This window comes from Phalaenopsis equestris, unplaced genomic scaffold, assembly GCF_001263595.1.
Source record: "Phalaenopsis equestris unplaced genomic scaffold, ASM126359v1 Scaffold000531, whole genome shotgun sequence".
Classification (NCBI taxonomy): domain Eukaryota; kingdom Viridiplantae; phylum Streptophyta; class Magnoliopsida; order Asparagales; family Orchidaceae; genus Phalaenopsis; species Phalaenopsis equestris.
In genome coordinates this window covers 707,832-725,323 of record NW_018164971.1, presented here as the reverse complement: position 1 = coordinate 725,323, position 17,492 = coordinate 707,832, and the positions used below count along the sequence as shown (strand labels likewise).

Sequence of the window (17,492 nt, the reverse complement as noted above, 5' to 3'; positions counted from 1 at the left end):
TAAGATACTTAACTGTTATTAGTTTTTTTCTTATTTTACTTTATTATTTTATCATTTAGATCATATTATTTAATATTTATATTTATTAAATTATTCGGTTCAATCTTGATTCAACCTCAGGTTGATTCCAAGTCCCCAATTAAACCAATGAATCTTAAACTTTTCTCCATAAGGTATTCAAAAACATAACATCTTCAGTCATAAATTACTTGGGCATTTACATCTAGACCACCCAATTCCTATATATTAACATATCTAACACCTAAACTTACCTTTTTTATATTTATACCACCCGATTTTTTTATATCACAACAAACATACCACTATTTTGACTTAAAAAAAATGTAAAATACACAAATTCATACCTATGTAAAGTGGGATATATGCAAAAAAACAGAAGTTTACGTGTTAGATATATAGATACATAGAAATCGAGTGGCATTCATGTAAATCTTCCCTAAATTATTTTTTGTCAATATCATTTCTCAAATCAAACCACAAACTTTGCCTGAATTTCATTCCAATCCCTCACTCCATTCAATTATTCAAGCCATTCCCTGAAAACACACCATCACAAATACACATTCAATACAGATATCATCAAAACCTGATAACAGAGACGATGTACCTATAAATCCTAAGCTCTTCCAGCCTCTGTAACCAATCCAAAACCAAAGGGAAACAATGGGTCATAATGCTCATCTCCAACGTTCATAGGCAGCTGGTCTACAGACTTGAACCAAGTTCTGGGAAGCTTCCCTGTAAATCCATAGTCTCCAAACAAGACATCAGCTACTCCCTGTCCTTCGGAGCCTGGCAACCAGGCTGCAACGAGCGCGTCCATGACCGGAACATATGGCTCTATCACGACGGGCCTGCCAGAGATGAGGACAACAATGCACTTTGTAGCTTTGCAGACGGTCTGGATGGTGCTCGGACCGGGCTCTGGTATCGTCAGGTTGAGGCTGTCTCCGGCAGTTTCGGTGTAGGGAGTCTCCCCCACGACAACAATGGCATAGGAGACATTGTTGCTCTGCAGAAAGGCAGCATCTGGGTTTTCAGAGAAGATGACATTTGTTGCAGGGTCAACTGTCGATTTAATGGCATCTAGGATTGTTGTGCCTGCAAAAGAATAAAGCAACTATGTAATAACATTTATGCTTTGGGGAATTTATATACATGCCGCACAATTCTTATATATTTACATATCTAACATCCAAAGCTTGATATTTACACTTATAATACTTTGGTCATAAACATATGCATGAAAAGTTATACTTCATTTGAGTGGTATGTCTGTCAGTATGTAGACATGAATGTTTAGATGTTAGATATGTAAATAGATAAGAATTGCATGGTATGTATGTAAATGCCCTTCAAGAAATTTACATATATACCACACAATTCTTATGTATTTACATATCTAACTCCCAAAGTGTGATATTCACACTTATAACACCTCTGTGTCATACATCTATGCATAAAAAAACTGTATTTTGCCTTTAAAAAGATAGCAATGATGGTATTTTTGATGCGTCATTAAAGATTTAAGAGCTATTCATATAAATAAAAATGTTTAACATGTAAATACAAAAGAACTATGTGGTACCTAACTAAATGCCCCATATTTATATAAACGAACATTATACTACGCACCAGCAGTGATTCTTCCACTACCTCCTTGCCATTCTATTGTCCACCCACCACACTGATAACCCAAGTTGTCGGCATGGCTACCAGCAACAAGGATTGTATGAGCTCTCTTCGGCAGCGGCAGAATTTGCTCTTTTGATGATTTGCCATTTTTCAGCAGCACAAGAGATTTCCTCACAGCTTCCCTCGCCAATTCCCGGTGCTCCTGTAACATTGATTTATTCAAAGCTGATGAACATCTTGGGGATGATGAGAAAGAAAAGAGAGAGTTTTGTTATAACAATGAAGCATTAGTGATGGAGATTGATTGATTGGGCAAACCTTCTTTCCAAGTTGATCGGCGAAGCTAAGATCGGCGTAAGGATTCTCGAATAGGCCAAGGGAGAATTTTAATTGGAGAATCCTTCTCACAGCATCGTTTATTCTGCTCATGGGGACGACATTGTCATTGATGAGGGTAGTGAGGTTGTCGATGAACGAAGTGAAGTCATAAGGAACCATCACCTGAGATATGAGGAGCAAAAAATAAAAGATAAGAATACTATGATCATTATGGAATGAAATTGATGGAACAATCAAATGTAAATATTTTAAAATTTGTAAATCTGAATTCTGTTGGGTTTGGATAAAATAGTTTGCGGTGCAATATATGTGGATCAACCGAATGTATGAGAAAATCTTTGGGGAGATATGTGGTGGTTGTTACTGCATCCCGAGCAGCATGAATCAATATGTTTTTTTGGGTTTTTTTTTTATTCTTTTTTTTTTTTCTGTATATACAGCCACACACATGCACACATGCGTGCACGCGCGCACACAAGAATTACATGGTATCTATGTAAATTTCCCATATATGGGGTGTTTACATACATACATATCTATATATGAAACACCTAAAATATTCATATTCACATGCATGCCACTCAAATCTTTTAACATAACATAAGAAATACCACAATTGCTATTTTTTGAAAGTGAACTACACATATTCATGCATAGGTTTATGACAACACCATATTATAAGTGTAAATATCAAATTTTGGGTGTTAGGTATGTGAATACATAAGAATTATATGGTTTGCAAGTAAATTTCTCATATACATACGGCCATTGAACCCTAAGTGCTCAACTTTATAATCTACTTCTAAAGTAGTAAACTTTCTTCTCATAAGCTCATGATTTTTCGCATTCTGAGTTTTTCACATCAATCTGTGTTTTAAGCTCTCTGTTTCTTTTACTATTCTTCGCATTATTTTCGTAACAAAATCAATGTTGGATAAAATTTTGAGTAAGTACTTAAAGTGATGTATAAAGAAGTGCTGATAAAAATGGGGAGAAAATCTTGTATAGAATAAATTAGGACCTCACTACCAGTTTTAGTGGTAAAAGAGTTGCTAACCATATCAATTCCAGCATTAACTCCAGCTTGCACAGAATAGGTGTAGTTTGCACCAGGAGGACTAGTTATTCTATCAATGCCCTCCCAATCTGAGATAACAAGGCCCTGCAAATTCCAAAACAGTTAGCAAAAAAAATTGCATTTAAAATATTATTTCGTTCCATGAAATTTATGACTTTTCAGACCTTGAAATGAAGCGTGTTCTTTAGGAAACCGGTGATCAATTCCCGGTTAGCATGCATTTTTTCACCATTCCAGCTTGAATAAGATACCATGATGGTGGAAACTCCGTCGTTAATGGAGTTGTAGTAAGCAGGCATGTGGATACTGAACAATCCATGGCGATCGATAATGGTATTGTTCTCATCAATTCCCTCGTGTGTTCCTCCATCGCCGACAAAATGCTTTGCACAAGCCAAAACCTTATCTCTGATAGATCAAATATCATCACATGTTATCATATGCCCAATGTCAATAAAAAGTATGAAAAGGATAATGTGTCAAATTTGTTCTCAAATCTTTTAATCGGAGCCAACATAGTCCTCATTTCGAACTATTTTAACCCATTTTAAAAAGTATGGGGACTATATTGTCACTTTTATAGACTTCAGGATTAAAAATTCTCCCTACAAAGAGTTAGGGGATCTATTTAACATTTTTCTCGTAGAAAAAAAGAAGAATAGACAACAGATTTTGAATGAGAATGTGAAAGGTAGTCCCCTAACCATTTAGATGAGGTCACAGTAGTCTCAAAGTTTTTAAAAATGTTATATTTCTCCAGACTGTTTTAATGAGAGTTAAAATAATCATCACAGCTGACTACTTCAACCAATATTAAAATGATACTTCTATAAACTCTGGGACTAAATTTACACCCAACAAAGAGTGAGGACACCGTCTTGACACTTTTCTAGATTAGTTAATATGGACTGAAAAAATGATTAAAAAAAAAAAACACAAGTGCTAACGGAATCTGTAGCTCTTACTTTCCACCAACATATGGAGTGCCCTTTCTATGATTTGCTGGGAGATCTCCTTGTAAACCAGATATTATTGAAGTCATTGCTTGTACAATATTGTGGTCTTCACTATAGCTTTCATAGCACCTACCCCACCTTGGATCTCTGCAAACCTGAAGAAGAGAGAATGTATGTCATTATAAGAAATTAATGGTCCATATTTGTCATGATAAAAGTTACAACAAAGATGTAGAAGAGAAATTTTGAATTTTAGTGTCGTCAGCAGTATGTTCTTACCGCAATACATGGAGCAAAGGCATACGGTATGCCAGTTGCCCTAACCTCAAGAGCAGTTGCAGCACCAACTCGTTTCACAAGATCAGGATCCCTGCCAGATGATGAGATCCAAAAGTTAAGAAAGAAATTTCAAAAAACAGTATTATTTTGAGATGTGTCCAACCTATACGCTAAAGTTTATAAAGGAGCTTCTGAAGTACAAAATCCTAATAGTATAAATGTAATCAAATGAAAAGATGAGGCTTGAAGAAGCAAGATTTGAGAGGGGAAGCTGTTGGAACTGTATATATTTTTAATTTTTGTAGAAAAAACTTTGAATGATTTCTTTTAATTTTCATAAAGAAAAAGTTTATTTTCAGAATAGAAAGTTGTTGATGACACTGTAGCTCGTCACCCCTGACAATTTCTCTAATATTTAGTCTCAAAAGGGAAAAACCAACAATTTACCTTTGTAATCTTGCCTTCTCCAGTTAGGAGGAAGGGGAAATTTTAATAATCTTCAATTTATATCGTGAATTATTTTAACTAAAGGCCTAGTGTGATTTTACTATTCCTAATCTTTCATGTAAAAATTTCAGTATCTCTTATGAGTTTCTTTTTTCTCTGTTTGTGCAACAATCCGTCTAGCAATATGAAAAAAATTCACTCTGCTATCTCAAATTTTGTAGCATGCAATAATAATAAACTAAATTTGAATATAATTTGTTGTCATACCTTATTCGCGTATAATTATCACAATTAATGAAAGTTTAGAAGATAGATAGCCCTTTGGAGCTTTATTTTATAAAAACTATCAGTTATTGTAGGTGTTACAGGCATTTCCAAGTTCATAATTATCAAGTCTTTGAGAAGCACCAAAATCAGATATGACATCCATTTAGAAGTACAAATGCTTCAGGCACCCCGTAAATGCAATTTGACATATGTTAAAGTGAAAGGAAGAAAATTGAAATAACTTCTGGCATGACCACTAATCTAAAGTTATCCTTTCATCCCTAAATCCATGACCAAACAAACCAAAAACAACAAAACCAACTATATGTAACTCGAACAATAGTGTATGGCACAAAAAAGAACCGCAATCTACAACTAGAGCCCTTCCAATTAAAATTAGCAAATTTTACATACATACCACACAATTATTATGTATTTACATATCTAATACACAAATTTTGATATTTGCACGCACCTTGGTGTCATAAGCCTATGCATGAAAAGGTGTGTTCTAATTTAAAAAAGAATAGTATTGGTAGTATTTTTGGCGTAATATTAAATATTTAAGTGACATGCATGTAAATATGAATGTTTCCATGTTAGATATGCAAATACATAAGAATTGTGTGGTATGCATGTAAATGCCCCTTAAAATTAAAAAAATATACTTGCCTAGTTGCACCAAGTCCAATATTGTGAGGGAATATGGTTGCATTGTAGACATTATTATTGCCATGAACAGCATCAATAGCATATAACATTGGAATTCCCAGCCGTGTCGACAAAGCACCCTTTTGGATGGCATTTATCATGTCTATCCAATCCTTAGCCGATGCCTTTGGAGCCGGCACACTGCCCCCGCCGCTTAAAACACTACCTGCAAAAAAATCTCAGCATAAATATCCAAGCTTTTCATCAAAACATACAAATGGGCCTACAATTAAGAAAAAACCCAGTCTTTAAATTTCACCTATAAAGTAATCTTTCATGACATTCATTGTTGCAACCTTTCGCTCAATCTGTGCCATTTGGCCTATTTTCTCCGCTAAGGTCATCCGTTGCATTAAGTCCTTGATTCGAACACCAACTGGTTGCTTAGGATCTTTGTACTTCATATATTCAGCTTCTCCAATCGAGGACCAGCATAATAAAAGTATAATTCCCAGAAAGAAAGTATGAGTAGCAGCCATGTTTTGCAGTAGATTAGTTTATCACCTATGAAATTAAGAACATCTAAAGAAGGTAAGAAGCCTACAAGATGGAGAAACAGCAGCACTTAGCAGATGGAAAATGATTAGCATTTACATACATACCACTCAATTCTTATATATTTACGAATCTAACCCCTAAACTTTACTTTTCTCACATTTATACCACTCAAATCGTTCATATCACATTAAAAATACCACTTTTTTTAACTTATGAAAAGTGAAATATACCTTTTCAAGCATAGGTAAGGTAGCATATATGTAAAAATTGAACTTTTGGTGTTAGATACGTAAATATGTAGGAATTAAGTGGTATGTTTCTTAATCTTCCTAAAATAAATAAATGTTTGGGGATTGATAATCTATAAGGTCTTTGAAGCCATTTCAGAGAAATTGGAAAAAAAACTGACAAAAAGATCCCTGAAAATTCTAATATGACTCTTAGTGAATATGAAAGCTTGACATTTAAGAAAAAATCAATTAGGGGAAAAAATAGAAAAAATTAGTTGTTCCCTAAGGTGCTATGGACAGAATTTGATGCAGCCATTAAAATTTCAGACAAACTTCAATCAAGGTAGCTCAGAAGAAATTTAAATGCCGCATTCTTTAAAGAGACAGGGATACTAAAACATAAATTCATCATATTAATAAAAGTGTATAAAAGTTAGATCAGTAAAAAAACACTGCAACAATAACTATAACAGGAAATGCTGAAAAAAATGAGTTCTAGTCAGATTACTGAATCAACACAGGAAACCCTCAAATTAAACTCATATTATAAAGATCAAAATAACAAAGCTTATCTGCCAAAAATTGATGAACCTTCTCTTCTGAAAATGTTTCTAACACTCAACTCAAGAAAAATCAACATGAATCTACATAGCATAAAAAGCATTGAAGGGTCGAAGATTTGACCAAATACGAAAGAAAAACACCAAGAAACAAATGGAAATATCGAAGAACAAAGATTTTGAATCTCCACTAAGTAGAACAATCCACGAATTCCAACGAATCTTTTAACATAATCTCAATGCCAGCTTAACAAGGACTGAATTAGATGAAGGAGAAGAGGCGAAAGAGAGAAACCGGTAGCCCCAGGCCCGTAGCGCTTCAGTCTGGAGCTACTGGGAGGAGGGCGAAGAAGGCGGGGAAGGGCCAGTAACTGCTCCTTAGTGGTGCGAGTGGGAAAGTGTAAAGAAAGAACATATATATATATATAGGGAGCTTGGAGTTAGCCTGCTGCTCTCAGTTTAAGATATTAATTAATAATAATAGTCAGTGTTAGTGGTTAAAATGTTTCCATTCTGGAATTTAAGGAGTTATTCTATATAATAAAGGCATAAAAATATATTTAAATTATTAAATAAATTTTTTAAAAAATAAAGCATTTCTGGGACATTGTTAGTCTTAAGATATCCGTTTTAGGTTTTTTTTTTTTTTTTGAAATTTTTTTGGGGGAAATAATGTTAAATGAATTTAGGGACATTTACACATATACCAATCAATTTTACCTATTTTATTGAATATATTGAAACCAATAAAAATGACAATAAAACATGAAAAGTTTTGAAATATTATCATATATATATATATATTATATATATAATTTTGTAAGCTGTGGTTTTGGCTGGGTCCACATTAAAGTATCATATAAATTTTACTATAAGTTGTAGATATCAAATTCTATAGATTTTTGCAGCAAGTTAGTGATATTCACATATGTTAAGATCATTAAAAATATATAATAAGAAAGATGGGAGAAATGGTGGTGGTTGTGATTGGGTGATTATATGATCATTCAAATTGAGTTAGAAGGGCTTGAGCACTTATATAATTATCTGTCTGTGCATGCAATACACCTAAAGACCCTGAGTAGTCTGTGGTGCGATATATATATATTTTGTTGATTAAGGAGGCTTTTATGATTTTTGTATATGTTTCATTTTGTTGTATAATTTATAATATAATTTGAAAGAGTTTTGAGTAATTTTGTCTAGTGATTTTTGATGATATTAGTGGTTCTGTGCGTGTAAAAAAATTAAAAAATAAGCAAATAAAATTCCTTACAATTAGATCTGAGATAATTATTTAGCAGTTATGGCATCAACACGAGGCAACTCATAATGATATGATGGGTTGCATTGGATTGGGTCATGACATGATTAATTTTGGTGGTCTTATTAAGATGGTATGAGTATAAACTTAGCCACACTAACTCATACACACTTTGATATTACGGTGGGCACATATATAGATATTTGTTTAGTTTGGAGTAGGATATATATAGTTAAGATTTATAACAACCTGAACTCTCACCCATTGACATATTGTCTGTTTTTGGTCTAACGAACTAACTCTTTCTAGGAGGTCGCCCATCCTTATTGTGCTCCAATGAGAGCACCAACTTTGGAGCTTCAAATGAAATTTCACTGTTACACCAAAAGATGCCTCAATATTTAAGGCTTCGACTTTATTCAACTTAAGAGATTTCACAATCTCTCCCACTTAAGTACCTAATATCCTCGTCAGTGCTCTATACCTTGAGGATTAGACTAGCTAGAAGATAGGTACTAAGTTTCATACTGAACAACATGCTACACCATGGGAGCCACCTACTGAATCTTGGATGGAACAAAATGCTACATGAAGAGAGCTTCCTTTTGAATATGTAGGGGCCACCTTTAGATTTTGGAGGGAGCTAGGAGGATCATATTTGTTTGATTGAGTTTGCCTATAATATCAGCTTCCAATCATGTGTTGGTGGCTAGGCTAGTAAAAAAAGAAATTTCAAGGCAAGCTAAATGCTAAAATTACTTGGGAGCTTAATACTTTTATAGCATTGTTTGTACCTCAATTGGCTAGAAAACAAAAGCAGAAGTCTTTTATGAGATTGTTTCAAGGGAACATCATGATAATGCTATATAAGGTTGAGTTTAAAGATTGATATATAATGATCTGATGTTTACTTAGAAAATGTGTTTGTGCAACAACTTATATGATTACATTTGATGAGACTCTAATTTGAGAGATGAAGAGATTGGAGTTGGAAGTTATTCATTTAGTTAATGTGGATATATTGTTTAGTTTTTACGATAGGAGAAAATTAAGGAAGCTTAGGAGTTAGATGATGAGTTTGCTATATTAGTTGATCAAATTCATTCAGGGAGAAGAAATGAACTACATGTGAACGATCATGTGGTGTTGACTTGTGGGCATCGATATTGGGTTCATGCTAGTGGTGATTTGAGAATACAATTAATCTGATAAATAGTAAGATTTATCATGATTTAAAGTTAATATCTTGGTGGCCTGGTTTAAAGCATGAGGTTGTAGAGTTTGTTTAGAGTTGTAAGACATGTCAGATGGTGAATGCAGAACATTAGAGACCTAGTGGTTTGTTGCGACATTTGCCTATTCTAAGTGGAAGTTGAAGGATGTCACTGTGGATTTCGGTATGGGTTTTCCAAGGTCCAAATAGGGTTATGATGTAATATGGACGATGATTAACTGGTTATCAAAGTCTGCACATTTTCTTTTTATGAGGTATTATATGATATGAGTTATAGGACACATTCATCTTGGATAAAGGTGACTGAAAGGAGATTGATGGGTTCTGAGTTGGTAGATGATGCGACAGAAAGGTCAGAGTAATCTAAGATAAACTAAAAACTACACAAGATAGACAGAGGAAATATTATGATCTCAAGCATTCACAGTTGAAATTCATGTGGAAGATTTTATATTTTTTACGAACAATCCAATGAAATGAAGCGATTAGATTTGATAAAGCGGGGGGCCAGTTGAGTCTGAGATTGATTTCGCCTTTTGATGTGATTGATAGGGTTGATAATTCTGCTTATTGATTATTTTACTACATGATATATGTTCAGACCAAAATTATATATATATATATATATATAAGATTATCATATCTCTACTTGCCTGCAACGTTGCATTGGAAATACATATCAAAATTCGGTTATCGAACGAAAGCGTAGCCGGCAATTTGATGTCACGAAATTCTACTTAACCGCTACGGTGACTTCAAAACTGTTTTTAGTTATACAAACATGGGACTGAGATAATTAACGTTATAATATTTGTCTCCTTCTAGACTAATTGAAGATGAAATCAAAATAAAGATTTAAGTGCATATATACCACTCTATTCCTATGTATTTACATTTCTAACACCTAAATTTAAATTTTACATTCATGCCACCATACCTTCACATAAAAAAGTGCATTTCACATTTTAAGAATTAAAATGATGATATTTCGATGTGATATGAAAACTTTGGGTGAAATAAATAAATAAATAAAATAGTGCTATTTTATGTAAACACAAAAGAATTCGATGGTATGTATACAAATGCCTCAAATTAAATTCATCGTGCCAGACTCTTATGTCCGTTTAATCAAAAGAGTATTTGAATCCATTGCAATGAAAATAAGAGGTTATTGGCTTCGCACTTCTAAAATGGTATTCTCAAGAGAGAATATTAATTTGATTCGAGATGTGATCCACTATACAATTGTATGTACATAGATCCATTCTTCTTCATAGTAAGATGATATGGAAATACAAAATTGATAATCATAGATTTACAATAGTAATTTAGTGATAGTTGCCATAATTGGGCTTCGACGAACGTGGTTCTTGGTTATAGTAGCAATAGTTGGTCATAAAAGTCATAGTTGGTTGTTAGAAAGGCAGCAGCAGACCATAAAGACTGTAATTGATGGTTGTAATAGCGGTAGTTGGCTATACAATCCATAGTTGAAAGCTATAATAGTAGTAGTTGGTCACAAAAGTCATAGTGGGTTGCTACAAAAGTAATAGTTAGTCATAAAGATTGTAGGCAGTGACTGCAATAGTAGCAGTTGGTTATAGAGACCGTAGTTGGAAGTTGTAAGAGCAATAATTGGTCACATACCATAGTTGGTTTCTGCAAAGACATTAGTTGACTATAAAAACTGTGGTCAGTGGTTGTAATAGCGGCAGTTGGCCACATAAGGCGTAGATGGAAGTTGTAATAATAGTAGTTGGCCACAAAGACCACATATGTCAAAGACAGTAATTTGACATAAAAGATTGTAATCGGTGGTTGCAAAAGCGGCAGTTTGTCACATAGGCTAGAGTTGGAACGATAGCAATTGGCCTAAAAAATTGTAGTTGGTTGTTGTAACGATAGTATTTGGTCATATTGGCTGCAATTAAGGTAGTTGGCCACATATACAATAATTGGATGATGTAACAATAATAATTGGACACAAATATCGTAGTTGGTTGTTAAAAATGCAATAGTTGGTCATACATGTTATACTTATTGGTTGGAATAGTGGCAGCTGATCATAAAAATCATAATTAGACTTTATAATAGTAATAGTTGGCCACAAATGTCATGGTTACTAGAAAGGTAATAGTTGGTCATAAAAACTGTAGTCAATGGTTGCAATAACGACAATACTACATAGGTTGTAGTTTGAAGCTGTAATAGTACTGGTTGGCTACAAAGATCGTAGCTGTAGTCAATGGTTGCAATAATGACAATCACATATGTTGCAATTAGAGGCTGTAATAATAGTAGTTTGCTATAAAGACTCCATATAGTCTGACTGCAACAGTTGCAAGTAGTGGTCACCGACGATATATAGTGATGGTTGGCGGTGATCGAATATGGTCGATTGAAGGTAGATTGTGATTTGCGACTATAGAGGCTAGTAGTTACTCGTTAGGTCATCTCCGTAATAGGCTCTGAAAGGAGAGCATTTTGATAATTTAACATGTAACTTCCCTAATCACATGATTGGGCAGTCCTTGCTGACCCTTCTTGATCTTAGGTGGATTTTTAAGGATTTGGGCTCTTTAATGACGTTAGAATTTAGCAATCTTGGGGCTCATTGGATTCCTCTAGTCGAGATTCTCAATTTGACTGTAAATATATCAACTTTGAAGTTCATTTGATCATTCAATTGATGATATAGAATTTTCAATTGTACTTCAACGACTTGATCTGAGCTTGACTGATTCCAAATTGAACCGAATTTAATATTATTGAGTTCGTCTTGTCGAGGCAGTCATTTTAACAATAAACTAGTGAAATTTAGGCTCCAAATGATCTTGAATTAAATTTGAAAGATCTTTCATCAAAGTGCATCGAGCTTCATGCTTTATAAAAACTTATTGATGACACATCAATATTTAAGTACCATTTAGGCTGAAAGGAGAATTTTATAGGATGATGATGAGGCATGCAATGCTTTATGGCGCTGAATGTTGGCCTTTGAAAGAGAAGCATAATACTAAGTTAAGTATTGTCATAATACTAAGTTAAGTATTGCCGAGATTAGAATGATTAGGTGGATGAGTGACTTTACACTTAGAGACAAACTACAAAATGAATATATTCGTGATAGGGTTCGTGTAGCTCCAGTGATGGATAAAATTAGAGAGAGTCGTCTTAGATGGTTTGGTCACATTAAACATCGACCATCTGATGATCCGATTAAGAGAGTAGCTGTTTCATATTCGACTTATGTTAAGAAAGGCAGAGGTAGACCTAAAAAGACTTGGGTTTATTGTATAAAAAAATATCTTAATTTATTAGAACTAAATGAAAATATGACACGAAATAGAACGCAATGAGGAAAAATGATTCATATGGCCGACCCCACGTAGTGGGATTAAGACTTTTGTTATTGTTGTTGTTGTTCTTTTTGTGTGTGTGTGTGTGTGTATATATATGGCCAAATCGAAAATTTGTCAGTAGTTTAATCTCTTTGCCTCTATTCCATATGCTATCATAAAATAAGCCATCTACAATTCTAGCTTTCGGCTGAGCTCTTTGGCCTGCTCTGAATGAAGCAAGAAATCAATTCGCCTTAATTTTTCACAGCCCCTACAAATGGGCCGACCAGATGAGTTCGATTCACAAAGTCATACTTTTTTCCGGTTCAGGCGTCCGGCCCACTCTCAACCAGTCCGGTTTTATGAAAGGAATTGTAGGGTAACAGCTTTGCCCTTAATTTGATGCTGCAGCTGGCCCATGTCATCATTAACAGTACAGCCATTTATTTCTTATTTATTGCATTATTTCTTTGGAAATTTCACATACGTACCTCACAAATTTCTTATATTTATGTATCTATTTACTGTATTATTTTATATTTATAATTATAACATTTTGGTGTGATAAATCTATACATGAAAATATATATTTAATCATATCTTAAGGATGCCAGTGTTGTTTTCACAAATATCCAAAGGTCTAAAAAAAAGAAATACGATAAAGAAAGATCCAGAGATCGTGGGACCCATCGAGCTGATTGAGCTGAGCTGACCGAGTCAAAAGTCAACGCATGGTTGGATGATCAATGTCGATAGAGCAACTCAACAAGGAACTCATCAGGAGGATGTTTTAAGTCTCACAAAAAAGAGGCAACTCGATGAAATCGATCGCCCTACATAAGCCCTTCTCTTCGAAGATAGAATTTATGAAATTAGGCCACCAAACTGAGTTGACTGAGCCAAGCCGACTGAACCATGCCAACTCAACTAAACTGCCCGAGAAAAAAAAGAAGACCATAAGCTGAATAATTGTTTGTAGATTATCAAAAATATCAGACCCCTTCCAGATAGGGGCAAAAGTGTAATATTACTAATGTGCTATATCTTCTATAAATAGGGGAATCAATTATTGAAGAAGGTTACCTCTTTTTTATTATTCATTTGGGATGTCATAGGATCCAATATAGAACTCACATTTCGCTCCGTTTGTTCATTTTTCCACTTTCCACATGCTCCATTCAATGGGTGTGATTCACGAATATTTTTGGATTCAATATTAACAATTTAAAAATTATAGAGGTTTTTGATATAATATTAAAAATTTCACTTGTATGAGGTATGCTTGAATTTGTCCTTCTATATGAACGAATATGAAAAGGGTAGGCATGATATAAAGAGTAATTTGAAATGTGACACATGACAGATTTGAATTGGTGAAGTGTTTTCACCCAAGCTCGACTTGACCACGCTGATGCCTACGTGGCTTTAATACTGCCACTTGAGATTGGGTGGCTGTGGGTGTAACAGGTGAATAAAGAGGAGTATTTACTCTTTTCTAAAGCTAGTTAATGTAATATATCGCAAGACATTTATTCTTTATTTGAGCGTGATAATTGAAGATACATTTTTTTTGATGTAATCGTATGAAAAGTACTAAACACACCATTGTTTCCTTAAAGCAAGCAACTAAACATGTTCCAATTTCACCTGACTCCAATCAAGATAAGGAATTACCAAACAATGAAGTTTTGGATATATATATATATATATGTTGTGAGTTATGAAATATACTCTTCTATGCTTATTCCTTTATTTCATTCATCCAACATTGGTATTCTCCTAGTATTTTTTTTTTCTTAAAATTGCTTATAAATTCAATGAATTGTAGTTTTCTTCTATCATTTGAAACTTTTGTTGATTGCTCAATCATGTTTGGCTTAGCTACTACATGTTCTTGTGGTGTTTGCATAAACCTACTTCTACATTGGCACTGCTCTCATAAACAATCATCTTCAGGTCGTCCCTTGTTCAACATTAATGGCACGTAGGCATGCTCGATCTTCAAGGTTAGTGACTGTCATGTTAGAATCGAAGCACATTCGACAGCAATCAATAGCTCTTCATGACATCTATTTTGACTTATGTGAATCTAATTTGACTTATATTATTGGAGGTCAAGCTGAACAAAGGTTTACCACTATAGTCTGAGTCATAGAAGTATGATTTTCATCACCTCTTAAAAACTCCGAAACTTAATTTATTTTCCATCTTTTAGGATTTAAGAAACTTTTCACCCTCTACAAATATAAAACACTTCAAACTACACTTAGAGATTAGTAAGCTAGAACTTAGTCGGTTAGAAAAAATGACTAATTTTATCGTAGGTTCGACACACAGATTCTAATTCTACATATTACTTGAGCACATATATAAACTTGTGTGATTGTCAATTTATTCACAACACTTTTGTAAAACTTGATACTCGAAACTACTGTGAAATAATTAACAATTAAGTGACATGTTGCTCAACTAATATGTAAAGTTAGAGTTAGTTCACGTGTCTATCCTATAAAGAAACTAGTCAATTTTCTTAACTGATGAAGTTTTAATTTATTAACCTCTAAGTCTATAGTGAAGTGTTTTAAATTTACAAAAAGTGAAAAGTTTCTAAAATATTAAAATACAAAAGATAAAATTAGGATTTGAAGCTTTTTAGATGAGATAAAAATCATACTCACGTAATTTGGATTATGCAAATCCTTCAAGTTTTCCTGTGAGATCCCCATGTTACTGTTAATAATAAGTGAAAAGTCCTCATTGGCTTATGTTTTGGTAATAAGAAGTATTATAAAGGGGGCTTAACCATGCAACATTTTCTAGAAAATCCTCTAGTCCCCAATATAGGTTGCAATCTTTAACTAGCAATATGTCTATTCCACCAGGCAGTTGTGTGTTAACTTACTTGTTCTTTAGTCAACAACCTAAAGTCCTAGATTATAAGGGATTTTAATTTTCTAATAGACCATATTAGAATTAAACGAAGAGTAGAAGGTTAACACACCAACTTAAATCAAACAAAAAAGCACAAAATTGTATAGGGAAAACACATGGATAATACATTTGATTCATCGTATGCTTTAATCACATGAGTCTAAATAGAACTTAACTACTACTCATGATAGAAGAAAACACCAACTTTTCATTAAATTTAGGAAAATAAATAATGCAAACACGTACAAAAACTCAAACTTTAGTTGATATCACCTCGAAGTACATTGTGATCCTCTCATTATAATGAATTCTCTCCGTCAATTTCCTACTTACAAGCACTCAAGACTCTCCCTCTCCGACTCTCCAAAACGCTCAAAAGAAAAAACCTAGAAGCTCTCTCCCAAGAGAAGCTAAGGAAAAACCCCAAGGCACAACGCAAGTCTCTCTAAATACAAGTAGAAGCAGCCTACAATAGCTCAAGAGTGTTTCTTCACATCTAAGATTGTCATATTTTTGCTAAGGCTCCAAAATCTGCATTCATACATTCCAAATTTGATTTTCTGTATGACGGTGTGGGTGTGCCATCCTCTTTGGTTTGTTATGTAGATGCACCACAGATTGTCATGGATGTGTACATATGCACTGCTCCTAGCATGAGGATGTCTTGGCTAATAGCTCTAAACATTATCCATGACTGAGAGGGGGGCATAGGTGCGACGCTAGTCCCTTAGTCATTTCTCCTTCTTTAGCTTCCTGAAGCAGGTTCAACACATGCTTTGCATAAAGCACAACAAAAAACACACTTTATAAGCATAAAATCATTGTAATCATGCAATAAAGTATAGAATTAAACTTGAAAAACATCACATATTTTGCTTTGCATAAAGCATTATTGAGTTTAGTTTAAACAACTCAATACATAAGTATCTAATGTTAAGTTGGTTTTTCTCAAAAGCCAATCCAAATGTAGTTGGTATTGTTTAATTTAATTCATTAGATCACTTGCCAATATTTGGCTCTAGTCATACCTGTGAAGTAGAAAAATGGACGTGACATTTTTATGTTGATTACTATGCTCTAAATCATAGCAACACCCACATAGATTTTCAATTTTAATAATCAATAAAATATTTAATTCACAACAAAGATCCACTATTCTCCTCAAATATGATCTTTGCATCGACTATCATCAAGCATATGTAACAAAATAAAACATCCCTGTTATTAGAGCTCCTCTTACCTCCATGTTATAAGAGAATAATTTTTGATGTTTAGACCACACAAAATAAGCTTTTCAACCTTGAAGTAATTTCTCACAAATCCATCAATATTCAACAGGCTCAACTTTATAATGCAAAAAGTTTGTTCAAGTGTTCACAAAATTTTGAATAATATCTTCTCTACTATGTTATGCTTAACCCCAACCATTAAGCATAAATCATGTCATAGGAAAAATTTTTCTATAATACTTCTATTCACTCATTAATAAGCATGACACTATTCTAAGTTCAACAATTTGAATCATACAATGATAACAATCCACCATTGAGAGCAATTACAGATGTCAAACAACACAATTATTTACTTTATAACCTATGTGAAAATCTACAGCAAGCTCAACAACATATGAAGCAAGTGGACAAACTTTGTTGCACAACTCCCTCACCCACAATTGACTTGAGCATCGACTCCTCGCTCAAT

General features: G+C 33.8%; 1 protein-coding gene across 1 annotated transcript; it reads right to left on the bottom strand.

The window, feature by feature from the left end:
• Positions 1 to 445: 445 nt before the first annotated feature.
• On the bottom strand, positions 446 to 7,403 carry LOC110028817 (beta-glucosidase BoGH3B-like). The gene is made up of 10 exons (XM_020730820.1): positions 7,317 to 7,403; positions 5,993 to 6,237; positions 5,695 to 5,899; positions 4,309 to 4,399; positions 4,039 to 4,184; positions 3,238 to 3,481; positions 3,053 to 3,157; positions 1,975 to 2,157; positions 1,657 to 1,858; positions 446 to 1,122 (listed from the first exon to the last, which is right to left on the bottom strand). The coding sequence occupies exons 2-10, from the start codon at positions 6,210 to 6,212 to the stop codon at positions 638 to 640; spliced, it is 1,881 nt and encodes a 626-aa protein (XP_020586479.1). The 5' UTR covers positions 6,213 to 6,237; positions 7,317 to 7,403; the 3' UTR covers positions 446 to 637.
• Between the last annotated feature and the right edge of the window lie 10,089 nt (positions 7,404 to 17,492).

Coding starts and splice junctions, on each gene's coding strand:
- LOC110028817 (XM_020730820.1), bottom strand. CDS start 6,212: ATGGCTGCTACTCATACTTTCTTTCTGGGAATTATACTTTTATTATGC. Junction 3,482..4,038: donor ACTCCATATGTTGGTGGAAA/GTAAGAGCTACA, acceptor TTGATCTATCAG/AGATAAGGTTTTGGCTTGTG. Junction 1,859..1,974: donor CCGATCAACTTGGAAAGAAG/GTTTGCCCAATC, acceptor TCAATGTTACAG/GAGCACCGGGAATTGGCGAG.